This window comes from Styela clava, chromosome 1, assembly GCF_964204865.1.
Source record: "Styela clava chromosome 1, kaStyClav1.hap1.2, whole genome shotgun sequence".
Classification (NCBI taxonomy): domain Eukaryota; kingdom Metazoa; phylum Chordata; class Ascidiacea; order Stolidobranchia; family Styelidae; genus Styela; species Styela clava.
The window spans coordinates 31,168,568-31,189,407 of NC_135250.1; the positions used below are offsets into that span (position 1 = coordinate 31,168,568).

The 20,840-nt window shown below is 37.7% G+C and overlaps 2 protein-coding genes and 1 long non-coding RNA gene across 3 annotated transcripts in view; 1 reads left to right on the forward strand and 2 right to left on the reverse strand.

Annotated features, from left to right (window-relative positions):
* LOC144424310 (uncharacterized) overlaps window positions 1-11,040 on the forward strand; it is a 38,285-nt gene extending 27,245 nt beyond the window's left edge. Inside the window, exon 4 of the long non-coding RNA XR_013476613.1 lies at window positions 11,019-11,040. This is a non-coding gene — a long non-coding RNA (uncharacterized LOC144424310). The remainder of the gene's footprint in view (window positions 1-11,018) is intronic.
* A 689-nt stretch (window positions 11,041-11,729) lies between these two features.
* On the reverse strand, window positions 11,730-16,891 carry LOC120334737 (plasminogen receptor (KT)-like). The gene is made up of 5 exons (XM_039402232.2): window positions 16,777-16,891; window positions 16,067-16,183; window positions 15,705-15,811; window positions 15,002-15,108; window positions 11,730-14,472 (listed from the first exon to the last, which is right to left on the reverse strand). Exons 2-5 carry the CDS (start codon window positions 16,181-16,183, stop codon window positions 14,366-14,368), a joined length of 438 nt encoding a protein of 145 aa, XP_039258166.2. The 5' UTR covers window positions 16,777-16,891; the 3' UTR covers window positions 11,730-14,365.
* LOC120334728 (peptidyl-prolyl cis-trans isomerase FKBP8-like) lies at window positions 16,832-20,195 on the reverse strand. The gene has a single exon (XM_039402223.2). The coding sequence runs from the start codon at window positions 20,073-20,075 to the stop codon at window positions 18,609-18,611; it is 1,467 nt and encodes a 488-aa protein (XP_039258157.2). The 5' UTR covers window positions 20,076-20,195; the 3' UTR covers window positions 16,832-18,608.
* Between the last annotated feature and the right edge of the window lie 645 nt (window positions 20,196-20,840).

Consider the following 20,840-nt stretch of genomic DNA (forward strand, 5'->3'; position numbering starts at 1 on the left):
GTCGAGGTAAATTTCTCAATTTTTTTTTCATCGAAGCCATATTTTGTCAACACAATTCTGACTCATGACTCTTTTCTGTATTGAGGTATTGATGAAAACGTGTTTTTTTTATTGTCAGTACTGTATTCTATGTTTTCAGTAACTTATGTGTCTGGAGGAACTAAAATACTAAGAAAGTTACATACAATTTCATACCTTTCAAGATTCGATTCGAAAAAATTATTTAATTCGATTCTGAAATCATCAGGTATTCGAAAATGCCCAACCCTAACTATGACCTCATAAACCAACTTACTTGTGAACCAACAAACTAACCGACCTGACACTTAACTAACCTCCAAACTTACATACAAACCGACCTAATCACCAACCAAACTATAAATTTACTTACTAACAAACTAACCAACCGACCAACTCATCTCCCAGCCTCTCAACCAACCAACACATTTACCAATCAGCCAACCTGCTTACTCACAAGCTTAACAACCTATCTACCAAACAACCTACCACCAGCCAACACACATAGGCTACTTACTAACCTACAATTTACCCTGCAAATCCAACCTACTTTCTAACCTCCTTACCAAGCAACTTGCGTTCCTAAGAGCCAATCCGCCAACTAACCAAGCATCCCGCCACCAAGCAACAAACTAAGCTACTTACCAATCAACCAACAAATAACTGACTTAACAACCAACCTGCTTATGTATCAATCTGCCAACCATCTAGTCAGCCAAACATCCAAACAACTATTCTACAAAGTTACTCAAAAACAAATCATCTAACGCTTCTTTACATTTATCTAACAATCCTTCAAACACACCCCCAACTTACCAAGCTCATAAACAAGTCAATTGATGAACCAGAGAAAAAATCAACCTATTACTGTATTAATAAATCAACTATCTACTAAACAACAAACTAAATCCACAACCAATCAACACAAGGACTTGTTAACTCACTAGCTTATCAACTTAACTACTAACCTAGATTCTAATCACTAGACAAACACATTTATCAATCTATCAACCAATAAAAAAAAATTACCAAGCAACCTACACACCAAACAACCTAATCTAATAATCTTTTACCGTACCAACTAAAAACTGACTGACAATCAACCTACGGAACAACCGATATAAAAATTACCAAACCCACCTACAACCTGCCCACCAACCAACCAATCGACTTATTAGCAAACCTACCTATTAACTAGCCTAATGCTATTCAATCTAATAGTTGATTCAAACCAGCCTACCAATCAACTTACTTACAAGCAAACGAACCTACAAACCAACCTACCAACTAACGTACTACTAATCCAACCAACCTGTCAACGAATCTACGAACCAACCTACTTATCAACTAACCTACTACTATCCAACTTTTCTATCAACCAATTTACCTACCAACTAACCTGTTACTATCTAGTGGGTAGTAACAAATTATTCAACCTACAGCAAACCAACCAACATACCCACCTACCTATCAACTAACCTACCCACTAACTTACCCACCAACTAACTTACCTACCAAATAACCTACTACTATCCAACACACCTACCAATTGAACCTTCCTACCAGCAAACCTACCTACCAACCAACCACTAACTACAAACTAACCTACTAATATCTAACCAACCTACCAACTAACTTTTCTACCAGCAAACCTACCTACCAACCAACATAATAACTCAAGTACTAATATCTAGATGGGTTAGTTCGGTAATTGAATAGTAGTAGTTCAGTCGATAGCTAGGTTGGTTGGATGGCTGGTAGGTAGGTTAGTTGGTACTGGTAGGTAGGTTCGTTTGATAGTAGAAGGTTAGTTAATAGGTAGATTGGTTTGTTGGATAGTGTTAAGTGTTGCTTGTATGTAAGTTAGTTGGTAAATTGGTTCATTGGTTTTCTGGTAGGTAAGTTAATTGGATAATAGCAGGTTAGTTGGTAGGTAGGTTTGTTTGGTGGGATGGTGTGATAGTAGCAAGTTAGTTAATAGGTATGTTGGTTTATTGGTTGGTAGGTAGGTTTGGTTAGTAGGTAGGTGGGTATGTTGGTTGGTTTTCTGGTGGGTTGGTTGGTTTGATAGTATGTAATTGGCTGATTGGCCGGTAGTTAAGTTTGTTGGATAGTAGTACGCTATTTGGTAGGTATGTTAGTTGGTTTGCTGTAGGTTGGTAGATTTGATAGTTGATAGATAGGTTGAAAAGTTGACTGGTTTGGGATCAGGTTAGTTGACAGTTGATAGGTTGGTTGGTTAGTTGATAGGTAGATGGGTATGTTGGTTGGTTTACTGTAGGTTGGTTAATAGTATATTGGAAAGTTGGCTGGTTTGTGGGTAGGTTGTTTGGTTGGGTAGTTGATAAGTAGTTGGTTGGTAAGTTAGTTGATAGGCTAGTGTGTATGTTCGTTGGTTTGCTGGTAGGTAGGTTTGTTGGATAGTTGATAAGTAGGTGAGTGTGTTTGTTGGTAGGTAGAATGGTTGAATAGTAGTAGGTTTATTGACAAGTAGGTTGGTTTATTGGTCGTAAGTTGGTTGGTAAAAAGGTTTGATAGCAGTTAGTTTGTTGGTAGGTTGGTTGGTTTATTAGTTAGTTGGTTTGTTTGCTGGTAGGTGGGTTCGTTCTAGCAAGGTTGGATAGTAATCAGTTTGTTGGTAAGTTGGTTAGTTTGTTGGTAGGTAGATTTTGTTGGTACTGGTAGGTAGGTTCGTTTGATAGTAGAAGGTTAGTTGATAGGTAGATTGGTTAGTTGGAGGATTGGTTGCATAGTAATAGATTAGTTTGTAGATCGGTTAGATATTAGTACTTGAGTTTTTATGTTGGTTGGTAGGTAGGTTGGTTTGCTGGTAGGTAAATTAGTTGGTAGGTTGGTTAGATATTAGTAGGTTAGTTTGTAGTTAGGTTGGTTGGTTAGTTGATAGGTAGGTGGGTATGTTGGTTGGTTTGCTAGTAGGCAGATTTGTTAGATACTTGATAAGTAGACGGGTGTGTTTGTTGGTAGGTAGATTGGTTGAATAGTAGTAGGTTTATTGATAAGTATGTTGGTTTATTGGTAGGTTGGTTGGATAGTAATAAGTTAGTTGGTAGGTTGGTTGAATAGTAGTAGGTGAGTTGATAAGTACATGGGTATGTTGCTTGATAGGTAGGTTGGTTTGCAGGTGGGTTAGTTCGGTAATTGAATAGTAGTAGTTTAGTCGATAGCTAGGTTGATTAGATGGCTGGTAGGTAGATTTTGTTGTTGTTGCTTGGTAAGTAGGTTGGATAGTAGTTAGCTTGTTGGTAGGTTGGTTTGCTGGTAGGTAGATTTTGTTGGTACTGATAGGTAGGTTCGTTGGATAGTGGTAGGTTAGTTGATAGGTAGATTGTTTTTTTGGGAGATTGGTTGCATAGTAATAAATTATTTTTATGTTTGTTTGATAGTGTTACGTGATTTGGTAGGTTGATTGGTTGGTAGGTTGGTTGAATAGTAGTAGGTGGGTCGATAAGTACGTGGGTATGTTGCTTGATATTAATTAACTAACCTACTACTATCAAACGAACCTACCTACCAAAAAATCAAATGACTACCAACCAACAAACTAACCTACCTACCTATCAACTAATCTAATACTATTCAACATACCAACCAAAGCTGCCCATCAGTAAACCAAACTATAAACCAACATACCTAGTTACCTTTCAACTACCAACCTACCCACCAACTAACCTACTACTATTCAACGGGCCTAACAACCAGCCTATGTACCAACTAATCTGCTATTGTCCTATTAACCAACTTACCTACCAGCAAGCCAACCTACTAACAAACAAACAAACCCATCCACTAAACTACTACTATCAAACCAACCAACCATCAAAGCAACTTTTCTATAAAGTTTATAAATTAACCAATCAGTCTACCAAGGTATCCACCTACCAGCTAAACAACAACATACCCACCTACCAATCAATAAACAAGCTAACCTAACAACAAATTAACTACTATCCAACCTTTCCACAGACCCACTCACCTAACCGCAAACCAACCAACCTACTAATGGACCAACCATTCCACCAACAAACTAACTACTATCGAACCTTTCAACCAACCAACTTACTTACCAGCAAACCAACCAACCTTGCTATTAACTAATCTACTATTATCCAATTACGCCAACCTACCTACCTGCAAACCAATTTACCAATCAACTAACCTACTACTATCAAACGAACCTAACTACCAGTACCAACAAACCAACCAACCTACCAACAACTATCTAACCTTACTAGAAACCAACTCACCTTCCAGCAAACCAACCAACTTACTAACAAACCAACGAACCTACCAACAAACTAACTACTATCCAACAATTTCACCAACCAACTTACCTACCAGCAAATCAACCAACCTAACTATCGACTAACCTACCACTATCCAATTACCCGAACCAACCCAACTGCAAACCAACCTACCTACCAAGCAACATACCCACGTACTTATCAACTTACCTACTACTATTCAACCAACCTACCAAGTAACCTATTACCATGCAACCAACCTACCAATAAACCAACCTACTTATCAATGAATCTACTACTATTCAATCAATCTACCTACCAACAAATCGACCTACCAACAAACACACCCACCTAATTATCAATCATTTAACAAACCTACCGACTAACAAACCAACCAACATATTTACCAGCCTATCAACTAACCAATCAACCTACTAACCAACTACTCTTTAAGTACCCAACCGACCAACCTACCCACAAACCGGCTGACTTCACAACATACTTATCAACTAACAAATTAATCAACCTACAGCAAACCAACCAACATACCCACCTACCTATCAACTAACCTACCCACTAACTTACCCACCAACTAACTTACCTACCAAATAACCTACTACTATCCAACACACCTACCAGCAAACCAACCTACCTACCAACCAACCACTAACCTACTAATATCTAACCAACTTACCAACTAACTTACCTACCAGCAAACCAACCTACCTACCAACCAACATAAAAAATCCAGTACTAATATCTAACCAACCAACAAACCAATCTACCTATTAACTAACCTACTACTATCAAACGAACCTACCTACTAAGAAATCCTACTTACCAACCAACAAACTAACCTACCTATCAACTAATCTACTATTCAACCTACCGACTAAAGCTGCCTACCAGTAAACCAAACTATAAACCAACATACCCATTTATCTATCAACTATCCAACCAACCTACTCACAAACAAAGCAATATATCCACTTACCTATCAACTACCAACCTACCCATCACCTAACTTACCCACCAACTAACCTACTAAGAAACAAATCAACCTATCAATTAAACTACTACTAACAAACCAACCTACATTGAAACAACCTTTCTATAACCTTTATAAACAAACCAATCCACTTACCAACTAATCTACTCTACTATCCAAACAACCTACTTACAAGCAAACCAACCAACATAGAACATACCCACCTAACAATCAACTGAACAACCTACCAACAAAGAAACTACTACCCAACCAACCAACTAACTGAGTACTATCCAACCTTCTTACCCAAAAACGTACCTACCAGCAAACCTACCAACCCAGCTATCGACCAACCTACTACCATTCAATTACCCGAATCTACTAACCCTGCAAACCAACCTACCTACCAAGCAACATACCCACGTACTCATCAACTCACATACTATTATTCAATCAACCTGTCAACAAACAAACCAACCTATGAAATAAACTACTACTCACAACCAACCTACCATCAAAGAAACCTTTCCATAAAGTTTATAAACAAACCAATCAACCTATTAACTAATCTACAGTACTATCAACTAACAAACCAACCTACCCACAAACTTGTCAACTTGCCAACATATCTATAAACTAACCTACCAACCCATTTACCCACCAACTAAATTACCTACCAATTAACCTACTACTATCCATCCAACCTATCAACCAACGCACCCACCCACCTATCGACTAACCTATTACTACCAAACCAACTTACGAACAAACATACTCACCTACCCATCAACCAGCTTACTACTATTCTACAAACTAACCAATCATCTTATCAACCAACTACTTATCGACTCTCCAACCATTCAATCTACCAGCGAACCAACCTACCTATACTACAGAACTTTTTAACCAGTCTATCAACCAACTTACTACTAATCAACTAACCTTCCTTCCAGCAAACCAAGCAATCCATCTACTAGCGAACCAACCTATCTATCAACTAACCTGCTACTATTCAACAAACCTATCTACCAGCAAACTAACCTACCTACCAACCAACGCACCCACCCACCTATCAACTAACCTATTACTATCCAACCAACCTACCAACAAACATACTCACCTACCCATCAACCAGCATACCACTATCCTACAAACTAGCCTACTACTATGCAACCAACCTACATACCAAACAAACATATCTAATAACAAATCAACCTATCTATCAAATATTCATCCAACCACCGAATCTACCTACCAGCAAACCAACCTACCTATCAAACGACGAAACAACCCACCTTTCAACTAAACTACTAATATCCAACCAAACCTGCCTACTAGCAAACCAACATATTAACCAACTGCCTATCAACTATTCTGCCCACAAACTTATCTACAAACCAGCCAACTTACCCACCTATCTAGTGATTATCAAACCAACCAACCTATCAGAAAACCAACCAACAAACCAACTTACCCATCAACTAGCATACTACTATCCCCCATACCTACCAACCAACCAACATACCTATCAAATATTCAGCCAACCGCCAAATCAACAAACCAACCTAGCTATTAACTAACCTACCTCCTACTATCAAACCAACCTACCAACCAAACCTACCTACCAGAAAAACCGACCTGCCTATCAAATATTCGGCCTATCGCCGAATCTACATGCCAACAAACCTACCTACCAACCAACTAATCCACTCTTATCCAACCGATATACCAACCAACTTACCTACAAGCCTCCGAGTCAACCTACCAACATACAATCTACCTACCACTATTCAATCAGCCTACCAACCAACTTACCTACCTGAAAACCAATGATAATAGCAACAAACTAACTAACCTATCAACTAATTCACTACTATCAAATCAAACTACCATAAAACAAACCTTCCTGCAAACAACCCATCAACCTAACGACTAATCCACACTACTAACTACAAACTAACTAACCAACCTACCAACCAAACTTACCTACCAGCAAAGCAACCTACCTACCAACCGACATTCCAACCTACCTATCAACTAATCTTTTATTATCCAACCCACCTATTATAAACCAGCCAACATACCAACAAACTAACTCCTATCGAACCTTCAAATCGACCAACTTACCTACCGGCAAACCAACCAATCTACCAACCTAGCTATCTACTAATCCACTATTATCCAATTACCCAAACCTGCCTACCTGCAACCAATCTACCTACCGAGTAACATACCCACCTACTTATTAACTAACCTACTACTATCCAACCAACCTACCAACTATTAAGCTATTACTATCCAACTAACCTACCAACTAAGCTATTACTATGCAACCAACCTGCATACCAGCAAACAAATCAACATACCCACCTATCTATTAACTAACCAACCAACCTAACTACTAACTAATTACTATTAAATCTTCCTAAAAACCCTTTTAATTACCAGCAAACCAGCCAATCAACTAATCTTCTACTATCCGATTAACCAAACCTACCTACCTGCAAACCAACCTACCTACCAAGAAACACACCCACTTACTTATCAACTAACCTACCACAATCCAACCAACCTAACAACTAACCTAATATTATGCAACCAACTTACCAACAAACCAACCTACATATCAATGAACCTACTACTATTCAACCAACCTACATACCAACAAACCAACCTTCCAACCAACACACCTACCTAGATATTAACTAACCAACCAGCCTACCTACCTACCTATCAGCAAACCAACCAATATGCCCACCTACTTATCAACTAGCAAACCAACCAATCAACCTACCCACAAAGCAGCCAACTCCCCAACCTATCCATCAAATCAACCAACCTACCAGCAGACCAACCAACATACCCACCTACAAACTAACTTACCAACCAACTTACATATCAACTAAGTCATCTACCAATTACCCTAATAATCTCCAACCAATCTATCACCCGAACCTACCTACCAGCAAACCAACCAAACTACCTATAAACTAACTTGCTATTATCGCTCAACCTACCAACCTAACCTACCTACCAACTCAAGTACCACTATCCAACCAACCTACAAACTGGTCTTTTACTATGCAACCAACCTACCAAAAAACCAATCTACATATTATCTAACCTACTACTAAGTACCCACCTAACAACAAAACATACCTACCCGCAAACCAACCTCACCACCAACCAAAAAACTATCCTACCTGTCAACTAACTTACTACTATCTAACCTACCAACCCAAGCTGCTTATCAGTAAACCAAACTATCAACCAACATACCCATCTACCTAGCAACTATCCAACCAACGTATCCACAGATCAGCGAATATATCCACTTACGTAACCACTACCAACCTACCCAACTAACCTACTACTACTCAACCAGCCCACCAACCAACATAACTACCAACTAACCTGCTACTGACCAACTAGCCTACCAACCAACTTACTTACCAGTAAACAAATCTACCAACAAACGAATCAACCTAGCAACTAAACTACTACTATAAAACCCCCAACCTACCTTCCAATCAAAGCTACCTTACAGCAAACTAGCCTACCTATCAAGCATACCAGCAAAACAACCAACATACCCACCTACCTATTAACTGACCAACCAATCTATCAACAAACAAACAAACCTGCCCAGCAACTACCATTCTACAATCACACCAACCTACCAGCCTAACCGACCTACTTACCAATCAACCTACCAACCAAGCCACCAACCAACATACCTACCAACTAACCTACTAATATCCAACCAACATATCCACCAGCAAATCAACCTACCTACAAACTACTACCAACTCTCGTACTACTATCCAACTGAACCACCGACAAACAAATCTATCTATTATTACCTACTGCTATCAAACAAACCTAATTACCAACAGAACATACCTACCAGCAAACCAACCTACCTACCAACCAACAAACTAACCTACCTATCAACTTACCTACTACTATCCGACATACCTTTCAATCAATCTACCAACAAGCCAACCTATCAACTACACACCACTATTCAATCAGTCTACCAACCAAATTACCTACCAGAAATCCAACCAACCTCTGAACCTAGCAACAAACTGACCAACCTATCAACTAACTTTCTACTATCACACCAACCTACCAGCCTAACTTACCTACGAACCAACCAACCTATCTAACTACCAACTAATCTACTAATATCCAACCGACCAACTTACCTACCAGCAAACCAACCTACCGACTAACTTTCCCGCCAGCAAATCAACCTACCAACTAACCTACATTTATCTAACCAACTTTCGAACAAACCAACCTACCGACTAACTTACCTATCAGTAAATCAACTTACCCACCAACCAAACTACCAACCTACATACCAACTATCCAACCAACCCAACCTACAAGCAGACCAACCAACATACCAATCTACCTATCATCTAACCAACCAGCCTGCCTACGAACCAATGACCTTAAACAACGTCATTGTACGAACTTACCTACTACCATCCTACCAACTAACTTTCCTACCAGCAAACCAACATACCTACCAACGAACCAACCCACTAACAAACAACCCAAAAAACTAACTACTATCCAATCAACCTTCCTACCAACAAACCATTCAACATACCAACTAATCTACACTATTTTTCAATTAACCTACCAACTATCCAACCTACTAACTCATACACCAACCTGCCAATCAACCTAACTACCAGCAAACCAATTAACATATCCACCTACCCGTCAACTTACCAACAAACCAACCAACCTACATTACAACTAACCCACTACTATCCAACAGCCTACCAACCAACTTACCAGCAAACCAACCGCCCAACCTATCACTATCCAACCAACCAAAACAAACTTCCCATCAACCAACATAGCTACCAACAAACCGACCTACTTACCATCAATCCAACATGGCTACCAACAAACCAATCTACCTACCATCAACTAATAGAGGTAAAATCGGGCCCAAAAATTCCAGCCCGACCCGATCCAGGCCCGTGGGTATTAAACCCGACCCGAGCCAGAAGCGAACCCGAGATTCTTAAAATAAGCCGCGAAAATTTTGCAATGGTAAAGTGTATGAAGAATATTTTCGGGGGTCAAAGGTCGGGAAAAGGTTCATTATAGCTTCTTCTCTGTTTTATTCAAATCATGTCTTTTATAAGTATTCCTTAGTTTAGTATCCACACATAGTTTTAGTATATATTTTTTATAAACATATATTTTTTTAAAAAAAGTCAGCGAAAGTGAAGCCCGACCTGACCCGAATGTAATGATCAACATATTAGGCCCGACCCGGCACGAATTTCGGGTCGGGCTTCAGATCTTAGATCTACAATACAACATATCTACCAACAAACCTACCAATAAACAGCCCTACTTATCAATTAACTTACCAGCAAACTAACCTAAATACCAGCAAACCAACTTACCTAACTGCTCACTCATCCTTCTTATATACCCAACCAAAGTTCACTATCTTCCAACCCTCCTTACCTGCCAGACTATTATCAAAACTATATTCCCAATTACCTACTTTCCTTCCCACATTCTTACAAAACAAATAGATTATAGCATAAAAAGTACTGAAAGGAACAGTATATGCTCTGATGGGATTCAAACTTCAAGAATGGGTTCTCTCTTGTATCCAACTCGCTAACAACAGTTGGTGTGGCTCAACGTGCTAAGCGTTAGGAATACGCTCGCCACCGCACCTCTAGTTACTCTGCGTGGGTTCGCAGGTTCGAATCCCATGCAGGGATGGTTATGTGCGAGAGGATTGCTGGACTCCTCGCCGTCGTTGGGTGTATCACGTAACCGCTGGTCGGTTACGGCTTCCTCCACCACCAAGTCCATGCTTCCGAAAACAAACAATATAACTTATCCCATACCCGACTTGGAATGGTTACCGGACGAGAGGGCGTGGTTCGCCATATGGATAAGCTGTCTTATCGGCTTTCCTCTCCCCCGGGATAAATATGTAAATCCTATCCTAATTAATTTTATTAAAAAAAACAATGTCGAACCTTTAGCTCAATAATGATGACGTAGTCGAGTTGACTGATTATATCTTGACATCCCAAGATAGGGTACACACGCACAAAATCCAAGTTCCACCACTAGGTACATATATATTGATAAAAACAGCCGCTATTATTGACAAAGCTTTATAGTATGTGTGGTCTACTAGACTAGCGAAGTCCAGGTCACCAGTAAGACCTAATTTCAGACCTCGCAAACTTACCCTAATTAGATATTGAATCTTGGGTGTCGCTGCTCGATAACAAATTTTGGTTCCTGTGGCCTCCCCCTCTCCAGTAAGTACGCGTCTTAAATTATTATTTTTTTTTAATTTCGTATGTTGTATTTTACTGGATGGAAAAAATAAACTTGACTACGACTATCCACGTTGGATGAGACTGCACTTTTGTTGCCATAAAACCACTCAAATATTTCTGATAATAATTATATTTTGAAAACATTTCTCTACATACACACACTATTAATCATTAATTCATAAAGAAAAGATTGGTTCATTTTTATAAGTTGAATGAACGCATAACAAGTCTTCATTTTTGCAACACTGAATACGATAGACATTGCCATTGATTGCGACAGGGACAAAAATACCTGTACACGATAGTAAAACATATAAATATGGATATTAAGCAATGTTCCCTCCCGTACTCAGAAATTGAAAAAAATGGTCTGCTGAGGAATCCTAGGTGATGAAATTATTGGACACATAGTGGACATAACGATCGTTTCCATATTATGTTGTTCTTGTTCTTTGACACAGAATAACACACCTAGTGGAAATATTAAAAAAACGCTTTTCTCTTCGAATACTGGACCAATTGCTTTGAAATTTTCAGTGGTTGAAGATAAAATTTTTCCCCAGAAGGCTATTACTTTTATTCATTTTAAATATTTCTGTTAGCTCTGTGAGATTTGTTTTTGTTTGCTATGAAGTCATTAAACGTTCTGCGGACATCGGACGCCTACTGTACTGCTTCGCTTGGTGTGAATATATTTGTAGACTGTGATCTGACGGTACGGTAAACCGTACTGTACTGCGAACAGACGTGTCCATTATTTGGGCGTAGCTCTCTTGTTCTAGAAATCGACAAAATTCACCAAAAGAAAAAAATGGGCCCCAAGGTACCAGCACAATAAATTTGAAAAAATATTAAAAGAAATACCCTTCATGGAGACAATTTTAAAGTAATTGGTCCAGTATTCAAAGCGGAAGGCTGACAGCAAGCAAACAAAAGGCATCATGCCCCCAACAATTTGACACCTATAAACAGTTGAATAAAAACAAAATATGGACATTGTATAATGGTGTGAAAGAGCGAATATCTGGATTTAGGTGGTTATATAAAATTTGGCTTCTTGTTATGAAATCTCAACATTAATAAAAGTAATGCATTCATGTAATATAATCGTAGTTCGAGGTAATTCAACAAGTATTTGAATGAAAGGTTAGCGGAGTTTTAATATAAATATTTTTCATCGTTCTAACACTTTTAAGTTTCAACATTTTAAAATTATGTTTTGCAATTTTAAAAATGGTCTCATAATTGATTAATTGCAAATCTCTTAACCCTTTCCATGCGATTTTTATTTTTTATTAAATAATCGTATTTGCTACGCCGATTTTATGCATTTGTATCCCCACAACTAATCGATCGACTGACAAAAAACTAATGATCCTCTGCTGCCCACTGACGGCTCGTTGGAAAGCTTATTCAAAGAGCTTGCAATTGGCGATTAAAAAAAAAAATTTTTTTTAAAAGTGGTGGTCTGAGTCACAAACCGGATAGAAAAAAGGCATTTTTTTTCTAGGGAGTTAAATTTCAAACCGTGATAAAAAATAGAAATATTCGCTAAATCCTTTACTGTTACCGCTTCGTGGTTGTGGAACAATAGCATAATATTGCTGTAGCAATTTCGTGATCTAACTCAAAATACTTGGTAGATGGAAGAGATAATATGTCTTTTATTACCACCCAAAAAACACCGAAATTTGCATAAATTTCAAAACCACTCCCTCGTTCCGCCGCAAATAAAATTTCCGTCGTAAACGAAAGCGAGATTTACAGTCGCTTATGTTAATCTCGAAGAAGACTTCTTTTCAATAAACTAAAACCTGGAAAAACTAGACCAACAGTTTGCGACCGATTGCAAAATAAAACAGTGGAGTACATCAACTTACCCGCCGCAATCTAGCGACCTTTGTCGTTGGTATGTATACGTGCCCACCGCACGGAAAGGGTTAATTTCTATGTTTACTAAACACATAATTGTACATATATATGACATCTGGAGCAAAGACAATCACAATCTAAGTATTGATACATGAAGCAAATAAAATTGAAAAAGTACCAGAGAATTCAATACTCAATCTTGTAAATTTAGTCAGAAAAAAATATTTTTTAGGAAATAGCTATAGAGTACGTGATTTTCAAAAAGAAGGTAACATTGATTGAATACACATTCGTATGAAGTGAGAAAAAGGGAAATTGCTCTTCTTCGAGCAAATACATGAAAAAACACTAGAGAGATTTGAACAATACAATAATATTGTATATATGAAGATTTCAATTTGAAACAGGCACAAGCCCAACGGGGAATCACCTTGGAGAGAGAGATTTTAAAAAGTCAAACCCTCTCTCAAGAATTAACCTTCAATATTAATTAAAATTTGGAATATAAAATTCCACTTCCCACTATACAGAACTCTCAACCCTTACTTTGAGAAAATTTGATTAGTCCTGGGAATTCCAGGTAAACATTTTTGGCCATAACCTGTCCTGACCTCTGCACTAAAAAGCCTGATCACATTCTTTGTGAAAATAAAAATAGATTATTGAAAGTATTGCGATTCAATTAATATTTTTCTCTCCAATGCGACACATCTAGGATGGAAATTCTTGTGATCACAAAAATGCCAAAAGATACTAGTCAAAATTGAGATCCTCCATTGAGAAACAAGATACATTATATTTGGGAAACCCTGATTATTGTTTGTGAAAAAAAAAGGAAAATTTAAAGTTTTTGCATCTTCTAATCAACATTATTTTCTCTACTGCTTCCTGGCTAATCTTCCTTCTTCTATAGTTTCAAATGTCGGGAGACCTTTGGGAAGTCCAAGTAGATCATGTTCGTCTTTTATAATGCTGTTGGCGCCATCTAGCAATTTAAAAAAAATATTAAGTCCAAGTTTATTTTTTTTCAACGATTTGGAACATATAGATAATGTCATATTTATTGCCACATTTTGACGCTACCATTTTTAAATTTTAATATTGCCGTTAATGCTTCTTTGGACAGTTATAAAAATTAACCAAGTCAGTATTTTAAATGAGAGTAAATGAATAGCTTGGTTCCTCTCACAAGGCCGAGAGTCTCATTATGGAGCGCTTTGAACCTATGACATAGCTGCCGAGAGATTCGGTGGACACCGGAACGTAGTATGTGAACCAAGATGGCGGACACCGGAACGTAATATGCGTACCAGGTTAGGGTTAGGCCCTAATTCTATCCCAGTTTTACTTATTTTAGTTCTATTACGAGTTCGGGTAGCCAAGTGACTCCCGTAGTATTTGTACCTGAAATTATGGCCTAACCCCAACCTTGTACACATACTACGTTCCGGTGTCCGCCATCTTGGTTCACATACTTTGAAATATTTAAAAAATTAAAAGGGAAATCAACTGACCTCTGACCCTTGACAGCAAAGTTCCGTAAGCTGCGTCATATTGGAACGCAAGAATAAATGAGAATGGAATTAGTGGAATGGCTGCGGCTGGACGACCTTTCATTGCTCTGAAAAATAAATTTAAGTTGGAGAATGTTACACAAGTTCTGCTCAGGACAGACAAGGCTTTGAGTGGGCTAAGCTAAAACTAGGATAAACGTCCCAAACTTCCTGATCAGGGCTCTGAGGACGAATTTTTAGGGTTATTGTGACAGAATTTTGAATGTTTTCACAGAAGTCGGAAGACAAAATTCTGAAATCTCCTTGAGGAGGAAATACAATTTTTATCAAAGGTGATAGCAGAATTTTTGGTGCTCCCGAAGTATGTGTACCAAGTATGTGCACAACCTGAACCCTGATTAGGGTTCGGGTTTTGCGCCATCTTGGTACACATACTTCCAGAGCGCCGAATTTTTTACAAAAACTGAAAAGCGGAAGTTTACTTAGTGTTCCGAAAAAAATAGATTTCATTATTTGTATGGAGTATTAGAAAAATCATAAATGTGAATAAATAATGGGATGGAGCCACTAAAATTTCTGGTTGCTTTTGGTCCATCTAATATGGTAAGCTTGGCTCTGGCTCCACCAAAAAATTACAGCTTCCCAGCCCTTTCCCTGATTCCACATCCTTTGACAAAAGTAATAGAACCAAGCAACCACTCACCCAGCCAAACCCCCAACAAGAACGAAGCTGTAGAATCCGGCATAATACTTGATAATTTCACGAGCTCTTGCAATTCCCATCGCCATTTGTCGCTCTCTCATTTCATTCTATAAAAATAAGCATTAGATGAAGAGTTTGAGAGTTGCGATAAAAAGCCACCATACCTCTGATTACCTTACACGAGTTCGCAGGTTGGAATCCCATGCAGAGATAGTTATGCGCAAAGGAATTGTCGGATGCCTCCGAAGGTGGTTCAACATCTCCATTTCCACAATCAAGTCCATGCATTTGAAACACATAACTGGCTCGTCTAGCGCCTTCCTCAGAGTGAATTTTGACTACAAAACTACTACAAAACTCACCTGCATAACAATATTCCGCTCCATCATGGTTTGTTGGTTTTTCATCATAAAATCCTGCTGCTTCTTCATGTTTTCATCCATTACTGAACCCATTTGGGACGAAAGCATTGAACCCATCTGAAAAACAACAATCATTTTTATCAAAAGAATAAACCATGAGCCGCAATACGTATGTCAGCTTAAGGAAGGCAGCGAATAAGTTGGCAGTCTAATACAAAGAATATCCAATGGTTCAAACCAGTGGTTCCCAAAGCCGGGGGGTAAAATTAGAAGCAGAAGGATATTCGAGGGCGAGGAGCGCCTGCAAGGGGCCGATACTGGCCCCGAGATGTGTAATTAAAATAACAAAATACTTGAATTGTTGCGAATATACAAATACTGATACTGGGATACTCACGTAACAATTGGCGACAGACCATATTAAATCTACGTAACTGGCCGGGGTTTGGGAAGCATTGGTTTAAACCCACGTTTCCAGACTGGGGAGAAAGTTATCCCCTTAAATACACCAATTTCACACAAGTATTACAGTATATCTATTGTACTTTTTTAGACTTTTTATTTGAAAAACAAGTACAAAACATAAATCTCACGATTTCGAGAGAATACATAGGATCAGAGAATGCATAACAACGCCGACTTTGACCGTAAAACCAAAGAGAGCTTGCATCGAACGCATTTTACTGAAAGGAAAATATAAATTCACTCACCTTGTAATATTATTTTATGCTCCTAATTTAATAAAACTATAATTTTTATCGAATATCTGCAAAAAAACACAAGAATCGAAAAAAATAATAAGAATTAAAAAACATATTGGCCATTGGTTGCACAGTTACTTACATTAGAATCAATTATTGGAAGCAGTAAAACTACAATGTGTCCAGAAAATTTTGTCAGATTTTATAATTGTATGTTTAAATAAATTTTATTGTATGCTAAATGCGAACTAAAAGCACAATAAGAACTACCGGAAATAAATGAAAACGAAGAGAATTTTAATTGTCATTATTATAAAATTGAGCAAAATTTTTTGGACACATATATACAATCTATCAGCATGTCAGCAATTGCTTACAACCGAAAATCAAACAGATCAAAAAATATAGCTATGAGAATACAACTTTTCTATCAGCACTATTTCCATTTTTAATAGCGACCTCTTGACATTCTCTCGAGAGAGAACCGAGTAAAAAAGAAAAAAAGAGCAAAATCACTATTTGCTATTAATTTATCACTGGATAAGTTAAAAGCAATGTTAAAGCATTTCTATGGATGGATCAACTGATCACAAGGATTTGGATTCAAACCAAACATAAAATGGTTTTCTTAGAGAATCGCAACTCCATTTTTAATAGAGAGCCTTCTCTCATTTATAAGAGAATGGAATACACACGTAAAAATAAAAAAGAAATAAAATCATAATTTGCTAATAAATCATCACTGTATATATTATAGCATTCCCATGGATGTATCTACTAATGAAATTTAAATTCAATTTAAAGTAAACCTAAAATGGCTTTTACAGGGAATTGCTATTTCAAATATTCATAATAATTGTAAGTACACCATTAGAGTATTAAAGTTTTTAAGTAAAATTATACAAAGCCAACATTTTGGATGATCTGGATTGAAATAAGCTGCAGAAAACCCTACTGGTAGAGGAATTGTACGATGAACTTAATTCCGGATAAACCTAAAAATAACTTTTTTAGGGAATCACAATTTTTAAGTATCTAAATATTCACAACAAGCATGATAATATTAACTATTAGAACAGTAAAATCAATATTTATGTGAAATTAATTCAAATTTATATTTTTGGGTGATCACTCCGTAACAAAGGCCGGGGTTTCCCAGCCGGGTTCCTGCTCTCTAGTAGCCCACAAAGTGCTTCTACCAGGGCCACAAATAATGCCAGGGGTCCACCCACTTATACTACATTACAGTGATAATAGAATACTATTAAAAAAATTTCGGTCCCTCAGAGTCCATCATGTATGCAAAGAATACCTGGACGCCTACATTTTCAATTGCAGAGACAGCAGAGGAGGGATGCCAGATTTTGAAAAAAAGCTCCAAGCAAATATACAGTATGACAAAGCTGAGATTAAAAATTGAAACAGCATCAACCCCCTGCTGTTAAATGGTCACGCTCGCACACTCTGAATCGAAAGAATTCTGTGTAATTAAACATGAACAGTCAACAAATAATAGTTATTTTTTGCAAAAAATTTCTTTGTAAAGAAAGGAAATGAATGGCACACTGAAATAAAACGAAGGCGAGCAACCATCAGCTGAAGCTCCAAGAAGTTGATTACAATCATCACAGATTATAATATCGGTAAAATGAGCAAACCCATGCGATATTTTGCAGTTCCTTCAATATCAAAATAGAATTTCATATAGGAATTTGTTGATTTAATATTCCCTGACACAGGGTTAAACAAATAGCCATATTTTATTAATTAGACATTGAATAGGTATTTGACATTAGGGATGCCATATTGTCAGAAAAATTATCAGAAAATTATTGAAATGTTTAGCTTCGTTGAGCGAGAAAGACTCCAATTAAAACAGCACCAATAGCAAGAGTTCCACCAACAACACGGCCCCAGTTCTGAGACCAAAATGACGTTTTCTCTTCTGGTTTCATTGAAGCACTAGTATCTGGAGTACCGAGCATTCGTCTGTACATTTTCTTCTGCGACTCTTTTTGTTTATCCAATTTCTTTTTATGTTTTGCAATTTCGTTTGCGATGACTTTGTTTTCAGGTTCTAATTTCCCTGCTTTCGTTAAAACATCAACTGCTTTATCTAATTCTCCAAGCATAACATGAATTTTTCCTTTTCTAAAAAGCGCTTTCACATTATTGGGTTCCAATTTTTCTGCAGCACGGCAAGATTTGAACGCATCTTGCCATTTCTCTTGCTTCATTTGTGACGCTGTTAAATTATTATAACACTTAATCCTCAATTCGTTGATGCGTACCCTCCCTGCTTCCGATTCCTCGCACATCCAGCCCTTTTCAAGCGCTTTGGTGCACCTAGTGTACGTCATTGTCGCTTCATCATACTTTTTCGCACTGTATAGTTTATTCCCGGCTTGTCGTTTTGCGTCCGCCCACTTAATTCTTCGATCTAAGTCAATAGTGCTACTAAACGGGCCGTCCTGTATTTTCAAAACTTCAATTTCGAAAATTAATTTTGCATTTGGTGGAACTTCTGGTAATTTTCCTTCGCTTCCGTAAGCGTATTTAGCATCACTCTCTACTGCCGCCACTTCACCTCGTTCCATTAAAGCTACGGAAATATCAATAGCATCCAAGATATCTTGCATTCCGAGAACGAAAACTAAATCATCATTTTTCTCAACGAGTGTTCCATCTTCTAGTTTTGCTTCGTACCTCACAGTAATTTCTTCTTCTCGTTTAGGTCTCGAATCTCTCCCCTCCCCACTTTTTAAAATCTTTTTCCGTAGTAAACTATTGCCGAGAATATCTAGCCATTCTTCTTTCTTTTCGACATCTTGCGCCGCATTATTTTCAATCTCCGAGGCTACTTGTTGTTTTGCTCCATCCACTGCATTTTTGATAATCTCTTTAGCCATAGTTGCCAGATTTTCTGCTTCACCATCCTCATTATCTGCTGACGCAGCAGTTTTAATTTCAGAACCGTTATTTGCTGAGTTATCACCATTATTTGTTGAGTAATCAGTTTTATTTGCCAAGTCATCACTATTATTTGCTGTATCATCAATCTCATCTGCTGACTCACCATATTTATTCAAATCTTCATGACTTTCTTTTAACGAGTCAACGTTTTGAATAGCGTCATTCTCGGGAGAATTTTGAAATTTTTGTGATAGGTCCTCCCCCTTTCCTAATTCGTCATCAAATTTTTTGGGCTCCTCCCCGCTTGAAGTATTCAATGCCATATTAGCATGGAGATTCTCAAAGTTTACGGTAATGCTGGCATCCTCAGGTTTTTTGTCAGTTATGTCTTCCATTTTTTCTTTTAAAAAACTAATTAAACTACTTTAATATTTCTGTGAAAAATAGGCAAAATGAAACTAAAGTTGCACTTTATAATTAATATAAAATATATTTGATCACACCGACTTACTAACTATTAGGGATGGGACGAGTCCGGAATTACAGAGATTCGACGAATCCGAGTAATAGGTCGAGGACTCGAATCGAATCTGCCGAGTCCGTGATGTCATAATGGAGAAGCCGAAAAACACGTTTTTGACCATGCTACAGCAACGTGCGCTCACAAACATACGTCGTAGCTCATACCACCGATAATTCTAGGCGGCTGTTTCGAAATTCTTACATGCCAATATGAAAAATAAAAAGCTTTTGACTACATTGCTTCTACATAATTCCATATACTTCTTACTATGTGCGTGTGCGCAAATGGTAGATGCCACTCATGCCAATACAATGTTGTACATCTGCTTGAAATTTAGTAGTGCATGTAAAATTCTAAAATTTGCCATGTTTTCAATTGCTCTCTCTTTAGGGAAAAGATTACACGTAATAAACTCAATTTAAAAGAGGTATGAATAAATTCCCCCCCTGGGTTGATCCAAGGCATGTTTCATTATACGCGAATCGAAGACTCAAAAGTATTGCGCTAATGTTCACATGTATACCAAAAAGGATATATAGTTTTTGAAGGCGACAGCTTTGTTATAAGCGATCAATAGTTTTTAATATGCGTTTTGATTGGTTAGGGCAGGACCAGGGGCCAAAAATTTTGCCCATCT